This window comes from Bombus impatiens, unplaced genomic scaffold (genome assembly GCF_000188095.3).
Source record: "Bombus impatiens unplaced genomic scaffold, BIMP_2.2 scf_0389, whole genome shotgun sequence".
Lineage (NCBI taxonomy): Eukaryota > Metazoa > Arthropoda > Insecta > Hymenoptera > Apidae > Bombus > Bombus impatiens.
The window spans coordinates 546,642-573,767 of NT_176808.1; the positions used below are offsets into that span (position 1 = coordinate 546,642).

At 39.5% G+C, this 27,126-nt stretch overlaps 1 protein-coding gene across 2 annotated transcripts in view; it reads left to right on the plus strand.

Annotated features, from left to right (window-relative positions):
* The window catches only part of LOC100742752 (semaphorin-1A-like), a 388,591-nt gene that overhangs the window by 328,779 nt on the left and 32,686 nt on the right, over positions 1 to 27,126 (plus strand). For both annotated transcript variants that reach the window (XM_024368161.2, XM_024368160.2), the window contains exons 7-9: positions 20,127 to 20,231; positions 21,720 to 21,808; positions 22,200 to 22,341. In XM_024368161.2, coding sequence (XP_024223929.1) covers positions 20,127 to 20,231; positions 21,720 to 21,808; positions 22,200 to 22,341 — 336 coding nt within the window. The remainder of the gene's footprint in view (positions 1 to 20,126; positions 20,232 to 21,719; positions 21,809 to 22,199; positions 22,342 to 27,126) is intronic.

Genomic DNA, 27,126 nt, shown 5'->3' on the forward strand with positions numbered 1-27,126 from the left:
CGATATAAACAAACTGGCATTTTGATCAAAAGGACATACGCGTCCAGCGATGGTTTTTCGCCTGTTAATAAATGGAATAAACGAGCGCGAACAATAGACTGCAGTTATCGGTGATTTAATCGATGCACGTTGCTAACTACAGTCATTCGAAGCTACGAAACTGCCAAAAAAAAAAAAAAAAAAAAAAAAAAAAAACATATTAAATGTGTATTCTACAAATTTTTGCTTTTTAATAATTTGCCCTAAGTTCGTAAACACTCGCTGTATATCAATATTCGTTAGATGTTATAATTAATAATGTACTGTTAGAAGCAGTGTAAAAAGTATAGATACGATAATTAATTTCAACGAAGATAACGTAGAACGTCGTTTATTAACTATTTTTTAACGAATAAAAAATATGTATACATTCTTACAAGTCAGCAGAATAATTTTCACAAAAAAAAAAAAAAAAAAAAAAAAAAAAGAAAGGACATTATCGCCAAATTATAAATAAACACGGAACGACTAACCGGATAGCGCGTTCTATCTTCCGATAAAACGCATTCTGAAACATTAGGGTACAAGTGTACACGTGTGAAATAAACGGTAAAATATGCCATTTTGCGAAATAAGCGAATATACCGACAACTTATACGCGACATTTGTAATAATTTCTGTATCGGTGCGTAATATCTCTTTATCTTGTAAATGATAATCAACGCCGGGGTTTGACGTAAGCGTACAATTTCGACGAGCAACGTTTCATTAGAAATTCGCGATTGCCCTCGCTGTTCGAGCGTCAAGGACGGAAAGTAGGAGGCCGAAAACTCCAACAGTAGCGGCCATAGTTGTTCAAAGTTCGGTAGAATCCCTCGGTTATAATCCCTTTAATATATATATTAAAACTGAGAGAAAGAAAAGGGGATGGACGACGCTGTTCGCGCCGTGTTTCGCGCTATTTTAATTTGAAATCATTCATTTCCTCAAAACCTGAACTCGACGAGTCAAGAACGTCCATTAAATCTTCAATAGGCGAATAGTATCAATGAATAGTCAGATTTTTCTGAACGTTGCTTGAGAAAAGTATTAGATCAGAGGGAACTGTATAAATGTTAAATTGTAATACAACGTTAGAAAATGAAATATACGTTCGTTACAGACGTCTTCCAGATACATACGCTATTATTAGGTCGTCCGAAAAGTGTCTTTCCTTTACAGACACGTCTTTTACGACGATGTATTATTATACAAACATGAAACTTAATTTGTCGAACGTTGTGATCTTTATTTTGAGAGAACAAAATAGATCATGCGTAGTTCGACAAAATAATATAAAACAGAAAATGTGCATCCATTATTTCCTTATAAAACGGAAAAGACTTTTCTGACGACCTAATATATACCAATTTATGAAATTTCCTGTCTGGACAAATTGTAAAGATTTTAGGATGTAAAAAAAGATATTCGTATGGAATATTTACGTATAAATACGTATTATAGATCGATATTTGCGATAGCATATTATCGAACATTTTTCGTAATCAGGCTTTTTGTTCCGAACAAAATATTACCTTTATTCCATGTGCTGAGGCAAGTATTGGGTTGGCAACTAAGTGATTGCGGATTTTGTCAGTACCACCTAATGGCAAAATCGGCAATCACATAGTTGCCAACCCAATACATCGATATCCCGAAACCTGATAGACAGCAAACCCCTGTCGTCCGCGATAAATACATCACATTCTACGAATGTCTGATCGATTCGACTGACAAAAAGTTTCACGTTGAAAATTAATAAAAATTATCGCACGAATGGAACGCGATCGATCAGAGACGAAGATGAAGAAGGAAAAGAGTTTGCATGCCAAGACGAACGCTATCTCGGCTTCGTGACAAAAGAGAATAGAAGACGAACAGGGTCCAAGCACGTTTTATAACGTCGTAACCGATACTTTTCCTGTCTGTTGCCTGTCGTTTTCATCTTTTTACTCCATACGTCGGAAACTGTTGGAAATATAGTGGAACGTTAGATCGCACTTCGATCACGTACTACATACGCGATAGCTTCTCTGCTCCTTCGCGTTGCGTTCATACGGTGAAACATGCTTGGATTTTCGTTGCGGCTGAAAACTTCCGGCGTACAAGGTCGACGCGCAAGAAATCGTTTCGGAAATCGAAAACGAGAAATTTATTAGAGCAGAGATCTGTACTTTTGACAGTCAGCCTTTCCACCGAATATCTGCCTCGCTGCGTCAGATGTCATAACGGCGTGCAAGTTGTATTCTCTCCTCTTTCTCCCTTTTACCCCTGCCTCTTTCCCTTTTCTTTTTTTTCTTTTCTCTTCGTGTCATATCAATCTCGCGGCTATTATACACGAACGACGCGTTTGTCCGTGGCGAATATCGATTTCGGTGCATCGATATCTGACCAAGCCGTCTGTTGGTCGTCGATGAAGTTGTACGGGTATCAACATCAAACGATGTAAAAACGCGCGTAAGCAGGAAGATACGATTCGCGGGTTCCCCGGCTCTCGTTATCGCAAACACGTTGATGAATGACGCGTGCAATGGGCCTTCATAAATCAAGTTCCGCGCGAACATGTTAACGGAATCATAAATATTCACCATGCACGCTCTCGTGTTACTGGTACGTTTTAATCGCCTCGGTAGTGGTACGCTCGCAAGGAGAAACGGCGGCCGATTCTTCGAACAAAGAAGAGACCTCTGAAACCAATGATCCGATTGATTGTACCTCGAGTAACTTACGTGTGATGCGTGCCGTTCGAATGTGCAACACGATTACTCAGCTAATGTAAAAACAGCAATGAGCGATCGCTGAATCGTGTTGTTGGTACGCCAGGATGCATTCAGTGAAATACATTTCCCTGAGATAATCTATCGCAGCTACATAAAATATGTATGTAATTTGAAACAATTAAGAGATTGTTTAGAACGCGGTTGTTCGGTAATCCTGTGAAATACGTTATATGCGTAATAGGACATTTACATTTATTTCTGAAATTATAGTTATTCGTAAATACGTATATGAATTATATTTTCTACCAACTTATTAGCGAATGCTTATGTTATATAAAATAATCGAACCGCGTATATAGAAATATACACGGTCGTTGGTAACTGGCGGTACAAGCGGAAAGGAGGTGATTCTACGCGAAAAAAGAAGTCGAAAATATGAAATGAAAATTTTTCGTTCGAGGATTTGTTTTCGAGAAAATCGACTTTGAATTTGCGGTGGGTACGCGTGTGGTACGTTATAACGGATCTCACTGTAGATCATTGTCTCGATGGAAAAATTAAAAAAAGAGTTTTTATTCTATATTTTCGACTTCTTTTTTCGCGTAGAATCACCTCCTTTCCGCTTGTACCGCCAGTTACCAACGACCGTGTATATTTCTATATACGCGGTTCGATTATTAATATAATTTCGCTGTAAAGAACTTGTCATGAACGTATTATCGATATCCACGTAATTCTTTTGTAAAATTTGCTGACAGAAGGGCGCTTTTCTTTATCGAAGAGAAGAGATTCTGTGTGTTAATTTTCAACGATGTAATTGAAGAATCTGTAACAGGATGCACACAAAGTTAGAAACAATTAAAAATTGCAAATTTTTCCTATTAGGAAGAATCTAATATTTGTTTGTACGATATATAAAACAAGTGTGAAGATTGTGATTATATCCTTGATGCTTACAAACTTAATTCTTCGATCATTTAAAACGAAGTTTAATTCGAATAAATTATTGCAAGTTATTAAGTAAAGGAAAATTAATGTTTAACTAATTAATTCAGTGTACTTGCAGAAGGTAAAGACGTTATACTAACTTTTCGAAAACACATATCATCGCAGAGTTGTACGCGTCCTTGACAAATTGGACAATTACATGCACATAACTCGCAATTAATTCATATAACTGACATCGTGTTAGTAATTATCACATTTCATGCTATGTGGGTCACGGGTAAGCCACGACATTAACCGGAAACGTAGGAGTTTCCACTAAGCGAGGAAGGACAATAGATACTCAAATAAAATAAAAAGGAGAATAGCTAGTAATAGGAGTTTCATATTACGATAAGAAATATTAAATATTATTACGCGTTACAATTGAAATTTGTTTCATAGTAAAGACCAGTCAAATATCGAATACAGAAATAAATTATTTATTGCACATTCCCAGAATCCGCAACATCGTTGAATCTCGTTCAAACAGACAGAAAGGAGGAATTCAAGTGATATCTACGTATCGGTATCGATATTAAGCGTGAACAGAAATGAAACTTGCGCCAAAAAAAAAAAGATCTAATCCATTTACAAAATTGTCACAAAAGAGAATTAATTTTGCCGATCCACATCTATGCTTTCTCGTGTCGTTGTTCGAATCATAAAACGATTGAATATATGGTTGCCTGACAAACGTTTGATCGACATTCTCACGAGCATACGAAAAACATAAGAAATGAAATTCAAAAAGTTGAACCACGAGTCGTAACAAAACATCGTTAGAGGGAAGCTTACCGCGAAAAAGTTTTCAATTTTCTAATTGCAAAAATTCGATTACGGTGTACGAAGAAAACACGTGTTATCGTTTAGGTTGAATAGGCAAGTTCCATTAATTAACGAGAGAAAAATAATGGCAGGTAGGTGGAGAAGGTTTAAAGACTGCGATTCCCAGCATCAAAGTTATTGCCTTGGATTAATTGCATCAATGACGCGATATATCGAAGAATAGACCATGGAATTATCGTTTTGCGACAAAACAAGGTTTGAAATGCAAGCAAGATCGATATACCTGGTGGATAAATAGCACTGTGCTATAGAAATTGGTATATGGTCCGATAAAGTGGTCTCGGCCACATTGTAATACATGGGGAAATATTTGTCAGCCGTTTTCCTGTGTCATAAATCAAGCTTCTCTCTGCCGTTTGGGATTTCGGGAAACATTTTGATTGATCGTTAATTAGAGAACGGAAGGTGCGTGCTAGAAGTGGATTTTAGCGTGGTAGATAGTAACATTCGATTATTAATTGTATTATACATAGAAGAAGGATGTACAGATTGAGTTAGATTCGAATTTTCGGATATTTCGATCGTATCGTCGACGATAACACGGAGTTTCGCGTATGGAGCAAATTATGAATCGGACGTGATAAACGCGAATTGGAATATCATTTAGTTTTGATTTTCTTTCGATCTTTAATTTTGAAAACGAAAGCGTGAAATATGCATTAGACGTGTTTTAATATTATTCGTTTGCCGAGGTGTTCGAATTTAATCGAATAATAAAATGTTACACGCGCGGTTATTAAAAGTATCGTACGGTAAATGACAGATCATCGAGAATGACAGAGACAGTTGAGAATAAAATATCATCGACTTCAAAGTTAAATTTCAACTGGTCGTCTTCGAAAGAATATTTAACTTGACGATAGTTAAAAACATGCTTTCCCTGGCAAAATTATTATCGCTTGCTGGCTAAACCACGCGAATCGCTAAATATCTTATAAAATTCCAATATGAATAGGATGAATGTATAATGCGATAAAATAAAGAATGTAAAAGTTACGAAGTAAAAGGTAGGCAAAAGTATATGCATTAAACGCGGAAGGTAATGTTTGCGCGAGATTATTCGATCTAAACCAAAAAACGGCGGTGAGGTTCGCTGGTTTAGATTAGAGCGAAGAACTTTTTGTCTGTTCGTAAATCTTCTATCAGATTCTGTTTAACCTTAATCAGCTGTAGTCTCTTTCTGATACGGTGTATCGGTCGTCGAATCGTTTAATAGGGGTGTGGTTAATCCTGGAAATCTTGGACAAACTTGACGCGAAAGTTCATTCGAGACTTGGCTGGAATCCGATTTAAAAGGCAAAGAGTCTCTCGGCTTGATCTCTCGGTTAAAGCTTCCTTTTCAATCATGAACCAGACTTTTTCCGTCCCGGGTCGATCAGAATTCACGTAAATTTTTGATCTAACCGCCACGCAAATTTTTTATCTCACTACCACACAACCATGGTAAATATTTATGTTGTTTCGTAAATATTAAACGAACGAGTTGGTCCTCACCGTTTTGGCAAAGGAACTCCCGTTGGCTTTGTCGGCTCCACGGACTCCCTTGACGCATCAAGGATATTATTTCCTTGTTAATTTACAAAGGGCACAGAGTAACGAACAAGAACAGGCAATGGCATCTTGTCCAAGGTACCGCCAAAATTCGTTCCTATGCGGAGTTTGCTACAACATTGTCCGCTACATACTCGTCGAGACAGTGTCGTCTCTTTTATATTAAACGTTTCTGAAAAATTTCAGGAATTAACTTGCTATCGAGGAAGATGGTTTTAATTGAAAACAGACGCGTACGAAATTGATAATCGAATCTAAGGCTGTTCCATTAACAGGATAAATATCCATCCGCTGTGCAAACCCTTGATGATCAAACGGTAAACTGATCTGAATAAAACCTAATGGTCGGAATAGGTATTTGCCAGATGACGACTAGTCACATTCCGCGTGCGTAGCGAGTTGAATAAAACACAAAGGGATTTTACGATGCCCGTAGCAACATTGCAGCAACGTTGTAGCAACGTTCTGCCGTCCTAACCAATAATCGATCATTCGATAACTATTAGATTACGCATATCATATACCCAACGGGCAAACGTTCAAATTTATATTCCGACTGTTTGCCAGCCTTGACGCATGACCGTTAGTAAACAATGCAATAGTTTAATAGAAACCGACGCGATTAAATAAAATAACTGTGTTGAGAATTGTGGATCTTAATTGCCGAAATAGAAGTAAGGAAACACTAAGGTTACACTTAGAATTCAAACTAAGATAGTTTTAGATTTATTTAATGAACGATTTACTGGATTCTCGTCGATATACATTTGCACGCGTCTCAGCACTCTCTTTGTCTTACCATCTTCCATACCACACTGCCAACGCAACAGTTACATTCGTCTGTTTTTCGAGACGCATACACATACTTCCACACACTCATATTCACATACGTGTGTCACTACTACGCGGCCAATCTAGTCTAGCGCACAAAATTATACATATCTCAATAAACTGTACTGTAGAAAAGCGAATATGTCAGGTATCGATGGATAATATACGACTAACACTCGGATGACTATAATTACCTTTGGTAACGAAAGAATTTATCCGTACAGTATACAATCTCTGTCTCTCACTCCTGTCGCTCCTAATGTCAAAATCGATAATCAGACTTTTTTTAAACTTTGCTTTACAAACTGCATGATTTTTCCTACCAGAGCCGCGAACATCCGCTCTAGGAGAAATTTAAGAGACTCTACAGGGATCCGTTCGATCGTAGGATCGCAACGTGCATTCTGCCGGAACGAACGGTTGTATTTCGTAGACGAGAATCCACCATGAAATCCAGCAAACCGCAGAAGCTTATTTACCGGAACGATTGCTCGCTTTCCACCCTCGTGCTCCGCCTCTGCAAGACAACGCGCCGCGTCCGTTCAGTTCGTTCGAATCTGGAATCTAATCGCGGCTGTGGCCAAGTCCGCGGTTCAATTTTTCCTTGAGAATTAACGCTAACATTCCGATCCGCTGAAAACAACCAACGGTTCTCGTGATAGTTATTTTCGTTTGTTGGAAAGAACCAGCGCTGAGATATTTGGAGTGATTGCTCGAGTAGTATCACTGTTTTGTAAACTCTCCTTGTTCAACTCGATGGTACTTTTATGTTTTCTTCGCAAGTATCAAAAGAATGGTTTGCAGATTTTAAAGAGGTTCTTTTGCCAGTGACCAAGAAAAAGAGAAAACGAAAGGAGCAAAGTTTCTTGTTGGTCTTTCGTAGAACGAAGTAGTTGGAGCTAATTTGGAGAGATTGCAAGAGGTTTGATGTTAGGAAAGAAGTTACGTAGGGAATTAGAAGAAGGTGCTTTAAATACTGTTTATTCGCGTTTTATTAGGAAGGTTTTACTTAATTTGTATTGCTAAAGTTTATTAAACCACGAGACTCGCTAACAATATTTGGTTATACGCTGATCGAGGCATTGTTCGAGCGTCTGATTTACAAGTATCTTTTAATTCCGTAAGGTAAACGTTTTCCACTTTGTACGTCGTTTTACTATCAAGTATGAAAACTCGAGAGAGGAAGTTTGAAAATATGATTCCCCTTGGAACGTCGAGAATTTTTCAAACGAATTCCGTTTGTTTAAAACGAAGTAAAATATACGCCCTTGTGCATTCTGACTGAGAGCTCGGAGTAGCATCATCGCCCGGTCGAAGTTCCAGCGATTTTTAAACAAAAAGCGTGACTCGAAAGAGCTCTCGAACCGAGTTGCTGCTCCAAATCGATTGAATTTTCCCCGTCGAGAAAGTTTTATGGAGTTGGAAATAAATGATACTCGGTGAACCGACCGTCTGACGTGTTCTAAATAAACGAGGGAATTCCGTTTCCGTTTCTTTCGAGCTTCTTCCTTGATCATAATTGCGATATACACGCTCAAGTATTAATCGAAACATCGCCGGCTAGTTTTTAATCAACTAATCCACGACGAATCAAACTTTTTCCTAGCCCCAGTCGTCCAATGCGTTATACTTCTCCAAACTGTCAGAGGTGTCATTTTTCTCCACTTTGTCTCGTGTACTTAGAATTCAAAACCGTTTTGCTCTGTTAAAAATCTCGAAACGTCTCGTTGCAACTGTTAGTCCGACCAATTTATCATTATCGATATTTTCTATGTGCAAAAAAAAAAAAATACGTAAAATAGAAAGAGTGTGAAGGAGAGAGAAAGAGAGAGAGAGAAATGGAAGATGTATGTGTACATTTCAGTGGTAACGTAGAGTATCTGGAAGCAAGACAAAATATACGAGTATATAAATGTATGAGTAAATAAACTATGGTCGTAAATATCTCTATCAAACGTTCCTTTCCTGCGAAAGCCCATAGTTTATGAACATGGGTGTGTTCGGTTAACGAAGACTATTCGCAATTAATTTACTTAACAAATCATTCATTCATAATTCGTTATCCGATGACAGCTACCGTGTGACATCCGTTCACGATACGGAAAATTGAGCAAGTCTGTGTTACGATTTTATGGCCAAGAAACTCGTAATTAATCGTTTGGCATTACGTTCGATGTTTCTATCGATGTTGAGAAAGATCGGAGAGAAAAGTACGTGAGTTTTATGGCTAAAAAGTTGTGAGAAAGTCTTGGTAACAAGCGTACGTTCTGCACGGATGTGGAACGTTTTTATTCATTTTACAGGATGTGTTCGTATTTCGTAGAAACTTATTTCTCCTATCTCGTTATTTGTTTCATTATTATCATTAATTGGTCGATACCGAAACAACGTATATTACTGGAATATGAAAATCCAACAATCGGCGATCGAAGATCGATCAAGGGATCGAATAGAAGCGAGCTACTTACGGTTTTCGTTGTCTAGACGGAAGAACTTTCGCCTGTCGAGTTTGGCCTGATTCCCGTGCGCTTCGATGACGAGCTCCGTATTCAGGAAGTTTAATTAACCTTCGACCGCGACAACGTTATCCTTGGAAATCACGTTTCATCCCGTGTCGAAAGAAGAAATTCCACGCGAACTAGCAACGTGTTTGTCACGGTCAATGCGATCAGTGTGTAACACAGCTTGTGTACACGTGTATGTACTATGTCCTGTGTGTGCCGTAACCAGTGACAGCGAAGTATAAAATCTAACAAGCCCGCGCCTTTCGTCGCGCGCGAGATTGGTTATCCATATTTCATGGACGTGTAGATTTATCGTGCAGGTTGCGGCCAACAGCTTGCTTTTTACTACGTGGCCGCGTGTACCCGAAAATGGCTAATTTTATAACGAAGCCGGTTACGAGCGTGCTAAATCGTTCGCGCTAGGTTGCACACGGGAAATTCGTTGAACGTAACGTTCCTTGGATTTTCATATTGCGGATAATGCGGGATATGCCTGCTAGATTAATAAATTTCTTCGGAGGCTAGGAAAGAAGTTAAGGAATGGAACGAGGTAGGTTGTTTCGTTGAATGAAGTTGAAGGAAGTTGGTGAATGGGTGATGAAGTCAGAATGCGAGTTTCATTCGGTCGAGTTGCAGAATAACGTGGTAACGCTTAAAGTATTTCAACATAGTATATTAAAATCTATTTAAGGAAAGATTTCCGTCGCGAGGATTTCAAAATGTGAACTAATTGAGAAATATATAATTTCAAGAAGAGTGAGTAACTTGTGCCTTTCCGCTCGTTAGTAAATACAGTAATTATGTTTAATTAGAAAACTCGGCTGCCTTCGTATCGAGATATGTACGTCGTTAAGACTTATTTAATCGTTATTAGACATTTTATCAGAGCAGAGCAAAGATTTAGAAGTCGTAATACGATTTCTGCAAATCCTCGAAATCTCGCGACGCGCCTGTTGCCTCTCTCGTTTATTAGAACGAGCAATGAGCTCGACGTATAAATACGTAGCTTGAATAATGACTATTTATGACGCCTGTACGGCATATATGTACGAACGATAATGCCATAAGGAGTGTATATATTGCGGACAAAGTACTTACACAATGATTATCGCGAGTAACAGACACGAGATGTTCGTCGTGTTATCGTATTTCTAATTTGTACCTTTTAATACGCGAATCGATTCGTTTAAATTTATTATTTCCTACGATAGTCAAGAGTTTAAAACTCTAAAAAGGAATTCAGAAAGCTTTTTCCACCGTTTTCCCCCGAGTTTTTATTTCTTTTCTCTTTCGTCTGTATTTTTTCTATTTTTTTTTCTTTTTTCTTTTTTTGTATTTTCTGAACGCGCAATAGATCGTACTTTAGCCTAGATATTTTTTCTCTGAAACTTCTATTCAGTTAATTAATTCGAAATTTCCGATTCTGTAACTTGTTATTTGCGATTCTCGAACTGCTTTGGTCCTTTTAGAATATTTCGAAATTTCCTCGCCGTCGTTCCGCATTCGAGCAGAGTGTCTCGTCAAACGTGGAACAGCGGAAAATACTTACAAAATTGTAAACTGTCTTTCTTCGATTTTTCGTAACATGTCGATAAACGTAATTAACGTTCTGGTAACTGAGATAAAATACCGCAGTGAACGGGTCAGTGGTAATAAAATATGATACGCGTCTACGATTAATAATAATTTGCAACGATCAAAGCAACAATTGTTCTCAATTGGCTACGCGATGATACAAACCGAAACAATTGCGTAAATTATTTGCAAAATTACGGATCCAGAATTACCGATATTGTTGCTACTATTTATACAGACTACGTCAAAATTGACAAATCGAAAGACAATTCTTACGTCATTGTCCGAAACAAAGTAATAATTACGCCTACTTAACAGGCTCTTTCGCTATTCGTTACAGCAATTAAAAGTTTTCCACGGTATGTCGTATAATTATGTTGAAGGAGAAAATACCTACGTGGATGCGCATGATGTTGAAAACATAATTACTATCATCCCTAACCAGCCACGACGCCGTCGCGGCATCGGGCTTCGTGAATAGTCGAGACACGTGTAATATGCGTAATACCAGCGTCAGATGAGGACTGAAGCAACTAGGATGGATAAGGAAACCTTGTCTTAGGTATTACGAATCCAAGCGTGCAACGTGTATTTAAGGTTTAGCCTTGTAAGTCTGATGGATCCAGGGAGGAGCTATCGTTGATCCTCATCGATCTGAACCCTTCTGTTTGCCATTCCATTGCTCCCTTGTGCCGAGCAACAAAGAGGAAGGACAGAAAAGTGAAAAACAGTGACACGATACTACCGAACAACGGATCGATGTTCTTGATACATAACAGTCATAGTCTGTTAATACAACGCGTCGAGCTAATAAACTGCGACTGACTTTCGTTTACCAATCGATGGATATCGTTGCATCGTAGACGATCGTTCGACTTAAACTTTATGGTCAAGTTACGTATTTTTTAACCGTTCGAAGAGGTATGATTAATCAGAGTATTTGGGAAGCGAACGAGGGAAGTTGATGTAGAAGCGGAAAGCTCGGAACACGATTTCAACGCGTGATTCAATTTAGTCGACGTTCTACTTAGTCCAGTTTAGGGAAACTACGATACGAAGTCGGCGTTTATCAGCGTAAATCATTCTGTCGCGTTATTATGGCAAACCCGAGTTAATACACGGGCGTAAAATTTATATGGCGGAATAAAGCGGAGGCCGGACCTTAGTCGTTAGTCGTTAACAAAGCCGAATCAACGTGGCTGCTGCCGTTCCGGCCGCTCCAAGTGCAATGTCCACATACCGCTCTAATAATAGTGACACAAATAACGCGCGTGTACCACACAGCTGAATTCAGCACGAACATTCGCTTGTTATCGAACTGGCGATTCGTATTTTCGCGAACTTGCACCAAAAGCAAGGTAATTCGCGCCGAGTTCGCCCCCTCTACACTACGAGTCCTTAACTTTCTGCCTCTGTGTGTTTTCACCTGATGATCCTGCGGTGGGTTTTCTCCAGATTCAAGGGTAGATATAATTTGTAGCCTGTACAAGCTGAATACAAAAGGCCACGATAGCTACGGCGAAAATAGTACGTGCAATTAAGAGACACGTTAATTAATCTGATAAACGTAAGTGAAAAGAGTTAGCGTACAAAATAAAACGTAAAAGGAGAGAATCGTTATCATTACGGTGCTACAAAAAGTTTTGCGTATATAAAAGCGATTATTATTATTATTGTTATCATTAAAAGTTTATTACAGAAAGACGTTTATTATCATACTGCTGCAAGTTAAATAAAAGTATCTCTTTCTCATCGCGATTCGTATTGTATGGCAGAGACATACATCAAAAAGAAGCGTCTGAAACGAGTTTCTTTCACATACTCTTTCAAATGGCAATGCATTTTTCCATGTGAAAAAGAACGATCATCCGCTACGTTCAATTCGAGCGAAGACGTCATCTTGATCAGGAGTTTGCCGATGTTTAAACAAAAACCAGGGAACAAAGAAATGCCGGTTGAACGTTGAATCAATCAAAGTTACCGCGTGTAAAAAGTACAAATATCGAACTGTCGATTCACGATCCCATAAGCTTCTAACAGAAGAAAAAATAAAACGTTTCTTAGGTTAACGATCTTGTCATTTTTACTCGCAATCGTATCTTTCTTATCGACCAATTCAACCTTCCTTTCTGGAGCATCTTCAACGTTATTGGACACGTGCATTTTAAACGATCGTTAGGCTATTTTTCTGCTATCCTCGTTTTTTCCTCTTGGCAACCGCTCAAATGGTTTTTATCAGCATAATTTCGGAAATGAAACGGTCAGTAATTAAAAGTTAAGCTTCTGGCCACGCTGGTATCGCGATCTTCTTTACAGCGAATCCACGTTCGAGTTTTTCCCACGAAAGAAACGAAAAGCTGACGATTAAATTTTGTATCAATTTCGTTTGAATGGTGAAGTCATTTCGTTTTAGCACCGTTTTAAGATAATTGTCAAATTTCAAATTACGTCATATACTTCCTGTTTCAAAACGCGTTCTATAAACGTCGTACTGAGGTGCTAGAATTACAAAGTAACTCGTAGGTTTAAACGTAAATTCATCAATGTAGCGACGTCTGTGAATAGAATTAAACTATTTGAACTATGCATACGGACGAAAGAAAAAGAATAAATTGAAAGCAATAGTAAACAAAGTGCATACATCGCAAATAGAATTTTCTTTTAAAATTGCTATTTGGTAATACAATTTTCCTTCAAACTAATCTCAATGACGGTGCGATACCAATTTCCTTCGACTTTCTTTTTAGTTAATTTTCGCATTTATCCTGATTTCGTGGCGTCGATGGTTCCTTCGCTGGCTCCAAAATTAACTGCGTCGATACGCGAATTGCATTCGTAATTAGCTGCGATCTGCTGCTGCATTTTAATTACGCGTTATTATACGACCAATTGGGCCAATTCAGGGATATATTCGCCACGAAGATTAGTCAGAAAACTTCTTGTCGATTTCGAATTAACACGTATTGATTTCGATTAATTTTCTGTGATACGCTGTACTTTATATGTTAATACAGTTATAACAATAAATCATTCAATAAGATCAGGTAATTTATACTGTGCTGTCAAAAAGTTTCGTATTATAAAACAGGAATTTCTATTAAAAGCCGATGATTCTTTTTAATTGAATTCTACTACTGAGAATGGACTAAATTTTCATCAATCTTGAATTACAATTTGCTGGAGAAGTCGAATATAAAGTAAAAGATTGAATTCTTATAAAATCATTTTGATTGAAATCTCCTATTATGAATTAATTCTAATATCCGTATATAGTATAACTTTGTTCTAAGTACAGAAGCTGCTCTAAAATTGATTAAAAAAGAAAAGAAGAAAAAAGCAAACAATTTTTCTTCCAGATAAAGCGAAATAAGTTTTCTGAAAATTAATCGCCTTGCAGAACGAACCAACTCCATGTGTAGAAGATGGTTTAGAATTAATTAACAAGAAACATTTTTGCACCCTCTGCATCGAACCGTCCAATTAATTTCTAATAACCGATTCGCCTACCAATTAGGAAAAAATTCTTAATTAATCCCTCAAAAGCTTGCGTCAACACGAGAAATTCGATGCTTCGTGTTGAAAAATAATAATTCGTGTGTCGTGTTAATAATTTCAAGGCAAAGTACGTCTGACTCTTTAACGCCTCTAATTGATTGAAGCCAGTGCTCATCGAATCGAACAGTATTACCGTAATAAAGCTTCTGAGAGTGAATTTCGTCGCGGACAAAGAAAATTCCAGAGTGGTTTTGAAACAATTCGGAGCCATGAGCTTTTGCTCGTCGAGGTATCCAATTAATTTCGATTAATCTTCGAAACGATTCGATCGAAATTAATTAGTTAGCGAGCTTAACAAGTTCCTGTTCATGACCAAATATTCGATCGGTAGTAGCAAAATATATTCTTCGGAGAACATCGGTAATATTTACTTGGATATTATTTTATAAAAGTCATCTTATTAAAACGTGTGAAATTCATTAAACGAAACATAATATGTGCATCGCTGTATCCCGCTTCTACCAGACATTGGATATTATAAAAATTGGCTTTGCAAAAAAAATAATGAGAATGCTCATTAGACCCTATGTGGTCGGATATTTGCTTTTAGCGAAAAGCGTATCTAGAAAATGATACTTGTCGTATAAAGCTTATAACGCCAGAAAGCACGTAGCAAGATGTTACTATCGCGTATAATTTAGTCGCAGCAAATGGTCTATTTCTGTGGTAGAATGTGAATTCAAACTAAAATCGCTAGCATAGATAATATCGTGAGCGATTCTTTTAAACGCCTGGCGAAAGACAATGACTAAAACAGCACGATGAAAATTCTAGCTTTCTAAATTTGACGAACAAAAGTGCACGAAACGTATGGTGAAACTCTGATAAATATTTTTGTTTTAACGAGAGAAAAAACGTTTTTTCCACGTGAAATAAATAGCGCTATGACAAGTCCTGTATTTTTTTAGACAGGACTTTTTTTGTAGAGATAGGTTTAGATCTTTGCGATAAATATGCTAAAGTAATAAACGAAGCTGAACTATGTATTGCCGGCTGAAGGATTTAATCAACCAACTAGAAATCCCAACGCAAACATTTTTCATTCATCGTTGAGCACTTCAAAGCTGCAACAGCATAACACATCATTCAAGATAGGCTAGCATGAAATAAATCCTGCAGCTTGTCAACTATAACGAAAGAACCATGGACAGCTAACGTATCGGACGTGTCAAACACGAACATGCATAAATTTGCAATTCAGGCGTGTCCCTGTGAGACACGCGGCCGACCTCGTTAAACAAGATAACATTAGCTGAAAACTCAACCGCTTTCTTCTCCCATAAAACTGACCAATCGATGGCAAACAATGTTCGATCGATAGAATTGCAGGCATTTTTCAATTATTTTAGGTTCAATCCGAACTCTTCGTCTACATCTCACCCTCAGACATTTCAGATTTTCAGATCGGTTCCTTTCGCTATCTTGAATAATTTCAAATGAAACAAATCAGCTTGTAACGCGTTACATATGCCATTCAGCCTGTACTTTTTACTCAAAATCATAAATCCAAGATATTTGAAACAGGAAGCCCGCGTCCGTGTCTCTCGCTCGAGTAGCCGCCCAAAGAGCTCGTAACGCGGTATTTTTTGTTTCAAAATTCCAACCACTAGCGTGCATAGCAGTTTTACGACGTCGTCATATCCAGGCAGCCCAGTGTGCAGCAAATGTATACATAAAATCCGAATTGTAATCGAAATCGATAAACCGAACGCGAAGCTACACGTTCCTCGGAACATAGCGATCGCACGGTCTGCGATGAAGCGACGTCGGTCGGGCGGGCTAATAATGTCGACAGCGCGGCACAAAGAAGCCGGCACGTAGTAGAAAGCTTCCTTCAGTCGCTGGGTATTACCAGGACGACGACGGTACAGTATTCGCGAGCTTCGGCGTTGCTGGGCTCAGCGTAGATTTGTAGCCTGCAACGGGCACGTTCATCCCCTAAGTCTAACGTCTACTTTGCCCGGTTATATATGACCAGTCCGCCACTATATACACTTATCGCGCGCATACGTTGGCCAGCCTCAAATCCCATCGTGCTTTTTGAACGTGAAATATGGAAGGCTCGCGAGAAGCGGGAGGAGGGTGCATGGCCTTGGTAGATCTCTTGGTTCGCGAGAGTATCAGGTAAAATGCTCCCTCGCTCCCCTCTCTCTCTCTCTCTCTGTCTCTCTTTCTCTTTCTCTTTTCGTGCAAACGTTGGCTCGTACATCGGCGTAGGGTATGGCTCCATCGGTGTACTCTGATGCACAGAAAAGCCGCGGCTTCTTGCGGGATTCCACGACCACAGTTTCTATGACACGGCGAGAAAATTGGTCACCTACGTGAGTTCACTAGGGACAGATCTTGTTGTCAGCCGCTCTATCCTGCTTTCAAGTAAATTCGTCGACCTTGTCGAATCCACTTGATCCTGGAGCGTCTGTCGCGCGGCAACAACAGCACTTTGTTTTCTTCTTCGTTACTCTGTTCGATGGTTCTGTACAGATTCGTGCTGAAAGATTGATAAGACACGTTCAGAGAAAGTGCTTTAGCGTTTACCAGAGCTTGCTGCTATTTAGTCGTATGTACATAAATATTATACCGACGTTACATCACGGAATGTTCTGAAAAAATACCTGTGCTATAGTACCGCTTGATGTTAACACTTTGACTGCCACGTCAAAATCACATGTTTCGCCACGGGAGTATTTTTATTATTCAAAGCAAAATAATAATAAATTGACGATGTAAGACAACATTCTTCTCGAATGGACCGTTTATCTTACGGGTGACCACCGTGGCGCCTTGCTAACAGTTGATAGCGATATATTATAACAAGGCTTCGTTTATTTCAATAAACCATTCGCATTCGTTATTTTATTGTAAGCAAAACGTGCAGAATATATTGTTGAAACGTGTAGAAGATATTGGGATGAAATGATAGAGATCCGCAAAGAAAATTATGTTTGTGATAAACCAGTGGTAGTGGTAGATTACAACAGAGGAAAATGTGCTGTAGATTTATCAGATCAAGTGATAGCATATTCCACACAACATAGAAGAACCCTCAAGTGATATATAAAATTAGCTTTAGAGTTATTGTTAAATACATCAATTTCAAACGCGATGATACTCTATAAACAAGCAGCAAAAACAAAAATCAAGGTATCTGATTTTAGAACGGCACTCGCAATGCACCTTACACAGTTTCATTCACCGGAACCGTAAAATATATTTATTCGACAAATATTGCGACACGAAATGCAGAAGAAAGAAGGACAAGCGTACCTGGCAGGAAAATTTTGCAGAGTGTTATAAAAAAAAGTCACACAGTTAGGATCAAAAATTGCTAAGAATCGGACCAAAAAGGTGACCACCTATTGTCCAGATTGTATCGATGAGCCACATTTATGTTTAAAGAACATTTATGTTTAAAATGTTTTAATACAGTGCACCGTTAAATGCAAGATTTGTTCTCATTTTTTTTTATCGATGTTCTAATAAAAATGTTTAATTGTTCAATGGGCCACTTTTTATTTCAAAGTATCTTCTATTTTTCGGTTATATTCAAAATACCCTGACTGTCAATTTTCATACAGTTTTTACAATTGTAAGAAGTTCATGCGCTCCGTTCACCAATGACCACCGTGGCGTCACAGGAGAAACCGTGGCCGGTCATATATGGCCAACGTAGCAGTCAAAGTGTTGAAGGCTATTAAAGAAATGCACGTACATACTTGGCATCGATACGTTGTTTCAATAATATGCAGAGTGGAAATAATATGCAGAATGGAATGGAAAAAGGTTGGAGAAACACTTTACGAGCGTATGCATAATTATTCGTCAAAAGAAGGAAAAGAGTGTCAATAAGCGTAGCTTCAAAAAATACTAACTCCTGAGTTACGACGTTAACGACGTTAAACACTTTATCTTTACAGTATACGTGTGTTCGATATCACGGTCGTTCATCTCAACACATACGTCGATACATTTTCACGGAGAAGCACCCACACGTTGTGAAGATCCCTAGCATTTTGGTTACAGTTTTCTATTCGTTGTATAGACTCATTTAAGGAAGCAATCGGTTCATCATGCACCAAACATCTTGTAACGCCGAAACCAATGACTCTTTTCCTCATGTTTGTTAGGATTTTGCTTTGTTCTTTGCTTGTTTTGACGAGTATTATGTGCCAGTACTGAAGCGTTTGCCCAAGTTTCTCGTAAGATTGCCCATATCTGTGTGATAACTTGCGATCGTTACTTTCCTTGGTGATACCTACCACGCTGAAACGGTGGTTGCGAATTATTTTTGACGTTGAATCTCGTGCAGTCGCGTTTGATATATCGGTAATCTCAGTGTATCACGCCAGTAGCTAAGTTTCCACGGAACACGAGCAATAACAAAGCCAATCAAGTTCACAGTTTCTACGAGGAAGAAGCCTTTGCACCGAAGGCCAATCTAGTTAGCACTCGCCGACACAAAGAGCTCGCTTTCCATCTTTTCTTCGCTTTAATACCTATAACCACAACGGTGGCGAAGAAAATTTGTGTACTTGAATCGTGTTCCCGGCTGTTGTTCCACGCGAAATCTACGATTCTTGGTGTAATCGCGTGGCTGCCGTGTTAATTAAAACGCCTTTCAAGGCACGTTTAATTAAACCGCTTCTAATAAATTCCGTAATATCGTGGCGGCGTTTTGTCATTTATTCAACGTTCGCGTACAGTTATCAAAGATCGGCTGACACTCGATAATTCAGCGACGCCGAACTAAAACCTGTCGTCGGTTAGGCTCGTGTGAAAAACGAGCATAAAACGATACTCGTGCAATTTAGCTTATAAATGTGCGTTATTAAACAGGATGCTTTTTACGTGATAACGTAGATGGGTATAATAAAAAGATGTGCAGGTTTGTTATTAAAGTCAATGCAAATTGCAATCTGACAAGGAATTTAAACCGAACATCGTTTTCATTACACGGAAGAAAAAGCATTCGATTATTTTCTACCTCTACGTATCGTTACAGACACGGCAAAGTGATTATTCCAACTCTGCAATCTCTTTCCCCGTTGATGTCAGAAATTCGCTCGATCGCGATACCATCTCCGCCATCGTCGCGTCGTTACTAAACAGTTGCCGTAATTTGCATAAAGCGACACGCGTATCTTAGATTACGCGTCACAGAGTGACAAGCTGTGCTCGCGTCTATAATCCCAACAGCTAAAATGAATACGAAGCACGCGCGTTCGCCGAGTCCCTCGTGAAATTCGGTACTCTTTAATTGCCAGGCTCGAAGCCTGTGCGATTCCTCTACTAGGACTCGCGTAATCTCCGTGAAAGAGATTCGCTTTGCGCGAGCATAGAACAGAGAATAGTACACTGGTGATTAGTGCTGACGCGTTTGCAGAACGATTTGCAGCGTGACACGCGCGGAACGTTGAAAACGAAGTACAAGGTGTCTTTGGCAGAATCCTTCGACGATTGCCGCAGACACGACTGCTCGTTTGTCTGGCAAATGTTGTAAAGTCTGACTCGACTGACAGAACCGCGTTTATTCATGTTTCAGAGGGGCAGCTGTACGCAGCGACAGTGGCCGACTTCTCCGGTGGCGAGCCGCTGATTCACAGGGAGAAGATCCGCACCGAACGTTCCGATCTCAACCAGCTGAACGGTAATAGAAGTCGCGCAAATTGCATTGGAATATTCGCACGTTAAATTCTAGCGAACGCGATACCGGCTTTTCTATCGCGATACTTGCCAGCCTCTATTTTCCCGGCAGAATTTTGCCACGTTTCTAAATTTTAATTGCGCTCCATCTGATCTCTCGCTTCGTTTTATGTATCTCGGAAGTATTATGTCGTGGCATCGCGTAAGGAAGTATACGACAAGAGTTTGCATTGTGTTATTCGCGTAACTATTACGATTAACTGAAATACAAAATAAAATAATTAAAAATATCAGACGTCTACCGAGGCAAATAATTCTGGCCTTAATTAGGTAAGAAAACGCAGAGCCGTAAACAGCGATCAATTTAACCGTAAAATATTGAAAGAAAGCAGAGAGTTTACGGATAAGATTGAATTTTAAACTAGAAAATCATTTTTACGCGAACTATTGAACTCTCGAGTTGCCTCTGGTAATTGAAATATTCGATATTTATTTAATCGACGTTTTAACGATCGCACTTGGAAAACCGGTCGCGACAGAATGTCCAGCAATTGCCGTGCTATTTTTGAATTTCCCGTATCTTCTCATCGTACCGCGTCCATATAAAATTTTACGACACGGTCGCACGTGAAAAGTTATCGCATGGCATTGTGCTTGTTATACTCGCAGCTCGTATACAATGGACGATGCTTAAACGATGTAAGAAGCTTTGCATAAATTATATGCTGCAATTTGCGTATTCACCTAGACGTGCTTTTTTTTCTTCCTCTCTTATTTTATTTTTTTTTTTCATTCTTCTCTTACTTATCACCGATTGCGAGTTGCGAATTTGCGATGCACAGTTTTGTATAAATTACATAATCCATTCAAAGCTTCGGGAATTTTTGATCGATCGCAATTTCCACGCAGCGATCCCGTTGGCAATTTATCATACTGCCCGCTCTTTCGAAATTACCAAGTTATTGGAAGATCCATCTAGGATCCGAAACGGCCGCATAATTTCCTCTGCATTGTAAAATACGTGGAACGTTATCGAACGAGAAGCGTAATTTAGAAAGAATGGAGAAGATATGAGAAGAAGGAAATGAAGAGGGAGATGGAGGTATTCGTCGAAACAAACAACAAACTGCGATGAATTTAACCCTTCAAAATGTTAAAGTAGCATACGCTCGCGCGAACAATGTACCGTCGTTTCACGGTTTGCTTGTTTTTTTTCTTTTTTATTATTATTTAATTTGTACTTTACAATTTGTCCAGCTGGACATTTGATAAATTTTTCTAACTTAATTGCTAAATAAGATGTGGATGGCTACCCCCAGCGGTATACCATCTTCGAGTTTGACTATTTTATTTCTTTAGTGAGGTCAGTAGGGTGTTTTCTTTTTGGTCTTCTTTCTATGAGAGTTTTGCTCGCTTTAGCAGCCAGCTGGTTGATTTGTTTCTTTCGAGCGAATACCGTTGCCCCTAACAAATTCGAACGTTACTGTTACAGGACCGAACTTTGTCAGCTCGTTTGCGTACGAAGATTACGTCTTCTTCTTTTACCGAGAAACAGCCGTCGAGTACATGAATTGTGGCAAGGTAAGGCTTACGAAATATTAACGACGCGCTACCTACCTATTTATATTTACCTACTCGATATCAAAGACCGTTTTACGATGCGGAATTTCCAAAGCGACGACATTGCAATATCGAAATGTCACTCTTTGTCAGCGAAAGCACTTTAACGAGCGATTTCTTAAAAAATGGCCATACGTAACGTACGCTTTACGATCTCTACTATTCCCTATATTCTTGGTATTCTCAAATTTTCACGCACCGACAATTTCCTTTCCTTTTGCCCCCTAATCCCAGTGGCAAAGTAACGCAGTATAATAGCGCTGGATGCAGGCTAGAGTAAGACGGTCCGAGTAAAGAGGAAAGAATCGAAGAAGCCGATTGTTCGAAAGCTCCGGCTGCATTTGTGTTTTAGGCAGTGTACTCGCGGGTCGGTAGAGTGTGCCAGCACGACAAGGGCGGACCTCATGCGTTCAGCGACAGATGGACGAGCTTCCTGAAAGCGAGGCTCAACTGTTCCGTGCCCGGCGAATACCCTTTCTATTTCAATGAAATACGTGAGTATGCCTGCATGTACACACATCGTATATACGTGCGCCCGTAAGTTCGCCATGGTATGACGTTTGCCGAGACCCTCGTCGAGTGCTCTCCAGTCCCTATGTGCCGGACAAAGGGGTTGGCCTAACCGGTGTACTACCTTGCAGACGTATCGAGTGGGATCCGACCAATTTTACAAACAAACTGCCTCGTTGCGAAAGGCACGCGAAATTTATCGTTCGTCTGGAGAATTTTTCCACGGCATTGGTAGGAGACGGTAGAAAATGGAATTTTTTCGCCAGTTGGTGATACGGACAAACGTTGTTTATAAATATTATTGCGCTGTATTAACTACCGATAGTTAACACGAAGCTATTTCTACCAAAAGCAGTCATAATGACTGGTTTTAAAAAAATATATAATAATAGAGTATTTTTATATTTATTGATTTATTACTTTCTTACAGAAGAAATTCCATATTATATAGCACATTTTTGGTAGTATTAATCCATCTGCGACCATCATGCCTAAAGGAGGGTTGGTATATTTATAAAATTGTAGAACCAGTCATTTTGACTGCTGTGGTATTTCTAGTGTTAGTATCTAGCGATCTGACGATTGATCCGGAATTTTCCTAATAACTGGTATCATCATATCGAATGATACGCAACAAAAACTTTGATAACGTGTGGGTAGTTGTACGAAACGAGAGAACTGGCTAATTGGGGTTCGATATACAGATTGCAGGACCCTTTTACGCTTTGACAAGTACCGGTCGTTTTGACTGGTATTGGTATAAGTAGCCTTGATACAAAATTATCTTCAGTTTGAATACATAAAAAACAAAATAAAATTCATTATATTATTCTTTTGGTTATTGTTGCGAAAGTCATTACATCATTGCGAAAAAAAGTATAACATGAAGTAGGAATTTTAAAATAAAATTGTAAAACCAGTCAATTTCACTGGCGTGATAGTTCCAGTGTGAACAAGGACGAGAAACTATTGGAACGTTTATTTAGATGGTATTTGGAGTAGTGGCGCTATGAATTTTGTACGATCATTCGTTCGAGAAAATCATCTACTTACGTATATCCGTAAATATAATTATTTGACGCAACATTGTTTGATAGTTTATAATCGCTAGTGCAATTAACGTAGGAGTTGAACGCTTGAAATTAAATTTCGTTAAGAAAGGAACTGGCAATTCGACCCGTGCAATTTATACGCGAAGAATCTGAAATGGTGTTCGTAAGTACAAAGGTCTGGCAACGTAATCTCTAAATAGAGATCAAATTTTGGCTAAAAGCAAGCTTGAACGTGTGCATAGTCTAATTGGGCCGGAGTCCAAGGTCCAAATAGTCTAACAATTCTCAAGGATGATGCTCTCCAATTTTGTATCTCGTGTACGATCCACGTGTAATGCAACTTGATTTCACAAATTTCCTTGTACTTCCATTACTCACTCCCATTAACGGAAAAACAGACCAACGTTTACGTTTCAATGTTTCGCTTTTGAAACGTCGCTTACGCTCAGTTATATTTTGTCGCTATGGTAAAATTGCTTTGCACGTTGTTATTACAAATCGATCAAAATACCTGAATGCCCGCCAGCCAATAGCTAGAATAATTTTATTTCAAGGTTAAATTGCCACCGTTAACGCAAACAAATTTTTCTCTCTCTTTCTCTCTCTCTCTCTCTCTCTGTTCATCCGCAGCCGAGATAATAGTTTCCCCGGTTGAAATTTCGTTGCTGAAGACGAGAAAATCTGGATCCTGGTAGATACTCGATAAACCTACTCGTTTATTCTTCATTCTTACGTCAGTACGTCTGAGTAATTGCTAGCTGGCAATTTCGAGGATGCAACGTAAATTGGCAAGAGAGAGGATCGGGCTTCCCGGTTATAAATATCGTCGCAGATAAGACGCCTCCGATATTCCTTACGGAGCTTACTAGAAATCCATTCAGCTTCATCTCTCTTTCTCTTAGCCTCGGTATCTAGCTGTGTATCAACGACTGCCCGCGTAATTCTTCTTCTTATGGAGCACGCTTTATCGCGGCCGATCGTTTTCAACGACCCTTAGCTGAGAAAATAGCGAACAGAAGAAAGAGCACCAATCGATCGGAGCGGAGCGTGCAATTATAACTTAACGACATGGTGACGAGCAAATGGATTTGATTCGTTGCTTGGTCACCGCGTACTCGATTCGATATCCATTACATTCACCACCATCCTCCTCCTCTGCTCTGCTCTTTCCTCTTTTCCGTTTTCGCTTCTGCTCAGCGATTTTCCTTTGCTGACCCACCAATTTCCCAGGGCGCTTCTCGTCCGGCCAAACTAGTTTTCCTTATCACCGCCACTTATTACATTATCATTCCGTCGGCCCGCGTTTTATACAACCTCCCGACCGCCTAATATCTTTCTGCTGCGTCACGCGAATAACAACCGAACGATTTTTCTTTGTTACGTTGCTCGTCTCATTTCGTTCGCTGGGTCCGCTCCGATTAGTTTCGCGTTGTTTTTATCGTTCGATGGAATAGAATGCTGGCTGGGTATCTGTAAGGAGAGTTTGCCGTGCCAAGTACCTGTTTGGTGGAAACGATTGCTGTGAATAACACTTTCCCACCGAGAATCAATCAGCAGCAACGCTCTTTACAAAATCGCTGAGATGAAAATCGTTGGAACAGCGAAGAATAGAAGGAACTCGCGATTATGTAACTCTTTTACGATTACGAACTTGTATACGAGTTGGAAAAAACTTGCTGCGTCGCAAGAACGCTACTCAATTGAACAAATATTTACGACGCTGCGTTAAAAGCGTCATAAACGTTTGGCTCGCGATGGCCGCTGCCGACCGACAAATTGACGAGAGCAAAGTGGCTGGTCTTATTGTCAGAGTTCGATTGGCTCGGTGCATTACCAAAAGATTAGGATGCTTTTGGAGTTTTTGTTGCGCCAACGAAGAACCAATGGAGCGGATAAATCGCGAGAACGTGATTTTGAAGCTTTCATTTTTGATAGCCACTCGCGCGGATATCTCGTGTCATAAACAAAGTTTTTAATCAACGAATTTTCCAAGTCCCCTTCGAAAGAGGTCAAGAGTTAATTGAACGAGAGAACCGAGGTGAATTTGTTGCGACTATACGGTGGACCAGACGTGTCGTTCGGAGCGTTATCTGAAACGTACGCTGAGATTAGTTTCGGTGAAACGTCAGATAAGAGGAAGAAAGACGGGTTCGACGGTGATATTACTGGCAACTTTCAAGCATTTCGTATAGTTATTCAAGATTAGGCCACCGTTTACCGTTTCGTAGGTTGGCACATCGATTTCGTAAGGAAATTTCATCTTTAACCGCATCTATTAATCCGGTTATTTAAGAGCGAGAAATGAAAAAGAGGAACGAACACGACGATAATTCTTTCCCGTTTTTGATTTTTTGAAGATCACTTTTTGAACCCGAGTGAAATTGATCTGGTGAAAAAGTTGTATTTCGACATCTGTATAAAAATACCAAAAAGCACGGAAAGATATGAAGAGGCACTAGACGTCCGATACATTGATACCTATTTTGTTTCCCTTTGAACGAGCGCTCGATGAGCGTCAATAATATTGTATAAAATCCATTGAAATATACAAAATATACAATACACATATTCAAGCGTATAATATAAAACAATATAAATCTTAATATCCAATTATGGAATAATTAAGTTTCCACATATGATGCGTAATAAAACGTTGCTCGTTTTATTATAAATCGAATTTTATCAAAAATATTAACAGGATATATTTGATTTATTTTGAAATGTTACTCGTATATACGTGAAATATACTTATCTTTCATCGTTAACTAGTGCCTATTATTCTTACGTTGGTATACAAACGCGGTAAAAAGATTTAAAAAAAATAGGGAAACATTGAAGTTCTTTTGAAGTTCACTGCAACAATCTCGAAAAGTAGCCATTGAAACAAGGAGAAAAAGAGAACAAAGCGGAACCAACACACAGCGGACAACCTAGCCCTTCGTCGGATCTTTAAAAAACGAAGAACAAAAATGTTGGTCTAAAATCAACGCGAAGACGATGCATCGAAAAGAACAATGAGAAAGCCGAACCGAATAAACTCCCTTTGCACATGAAATTCCGCCTCTTGAAAAAAGGAAAAGAAAAGGAATCAAGGCGTTTCGAAAATGTGCTCTGGAGGGCAAAACCTGAGAGCAGAGAACCCTAACGGGAACCACGTCGGAAGCCCCGACAGAGATCCCGGAGGAAGAGCCATCAAGCTCGGTTCCCGCGGTGTCGGACACGCATTCCCTTCGCCATCAGTTCCACGATCACGCTCGGAATCTCCGTCGTTCTCCCCGTCTTCTCATCTCGCGTCAGTGTGGTACATATTCTAGGTACATATTCACCGGCACGTTCAGCGGTTTTCAGAGCTCGGCGCGCGCGCGCCTATGTACTTTGTCACTCGATAAGTCGGCTGGGTTGGTTATGGAGCAGCGGCGAAATGAACCAGCAGCAGCAGCCTCGAGTGCGGAACACAATGGTCGCTCCGCGCACCGTCGACCCGCAGGATCGAACGAACAGTGTGGACGGGAGACACGTCGCGTCGCGGCTCCGGAGCGGCAGAGGGTGGCAGTGGATGGCAGAGGATGGCAGAGGGGAGACACAGACTGCTGGTTCTCGTATAAACGTAGAATATTGTCGCCGCACATCGAACCAAAATCCCTATCCGGCCGAGGAAAGTTGGCTATGGTCCAGCTGGGAGAGCCGCCGGTGGATCGCTGCCAAATCGCAGCTCCG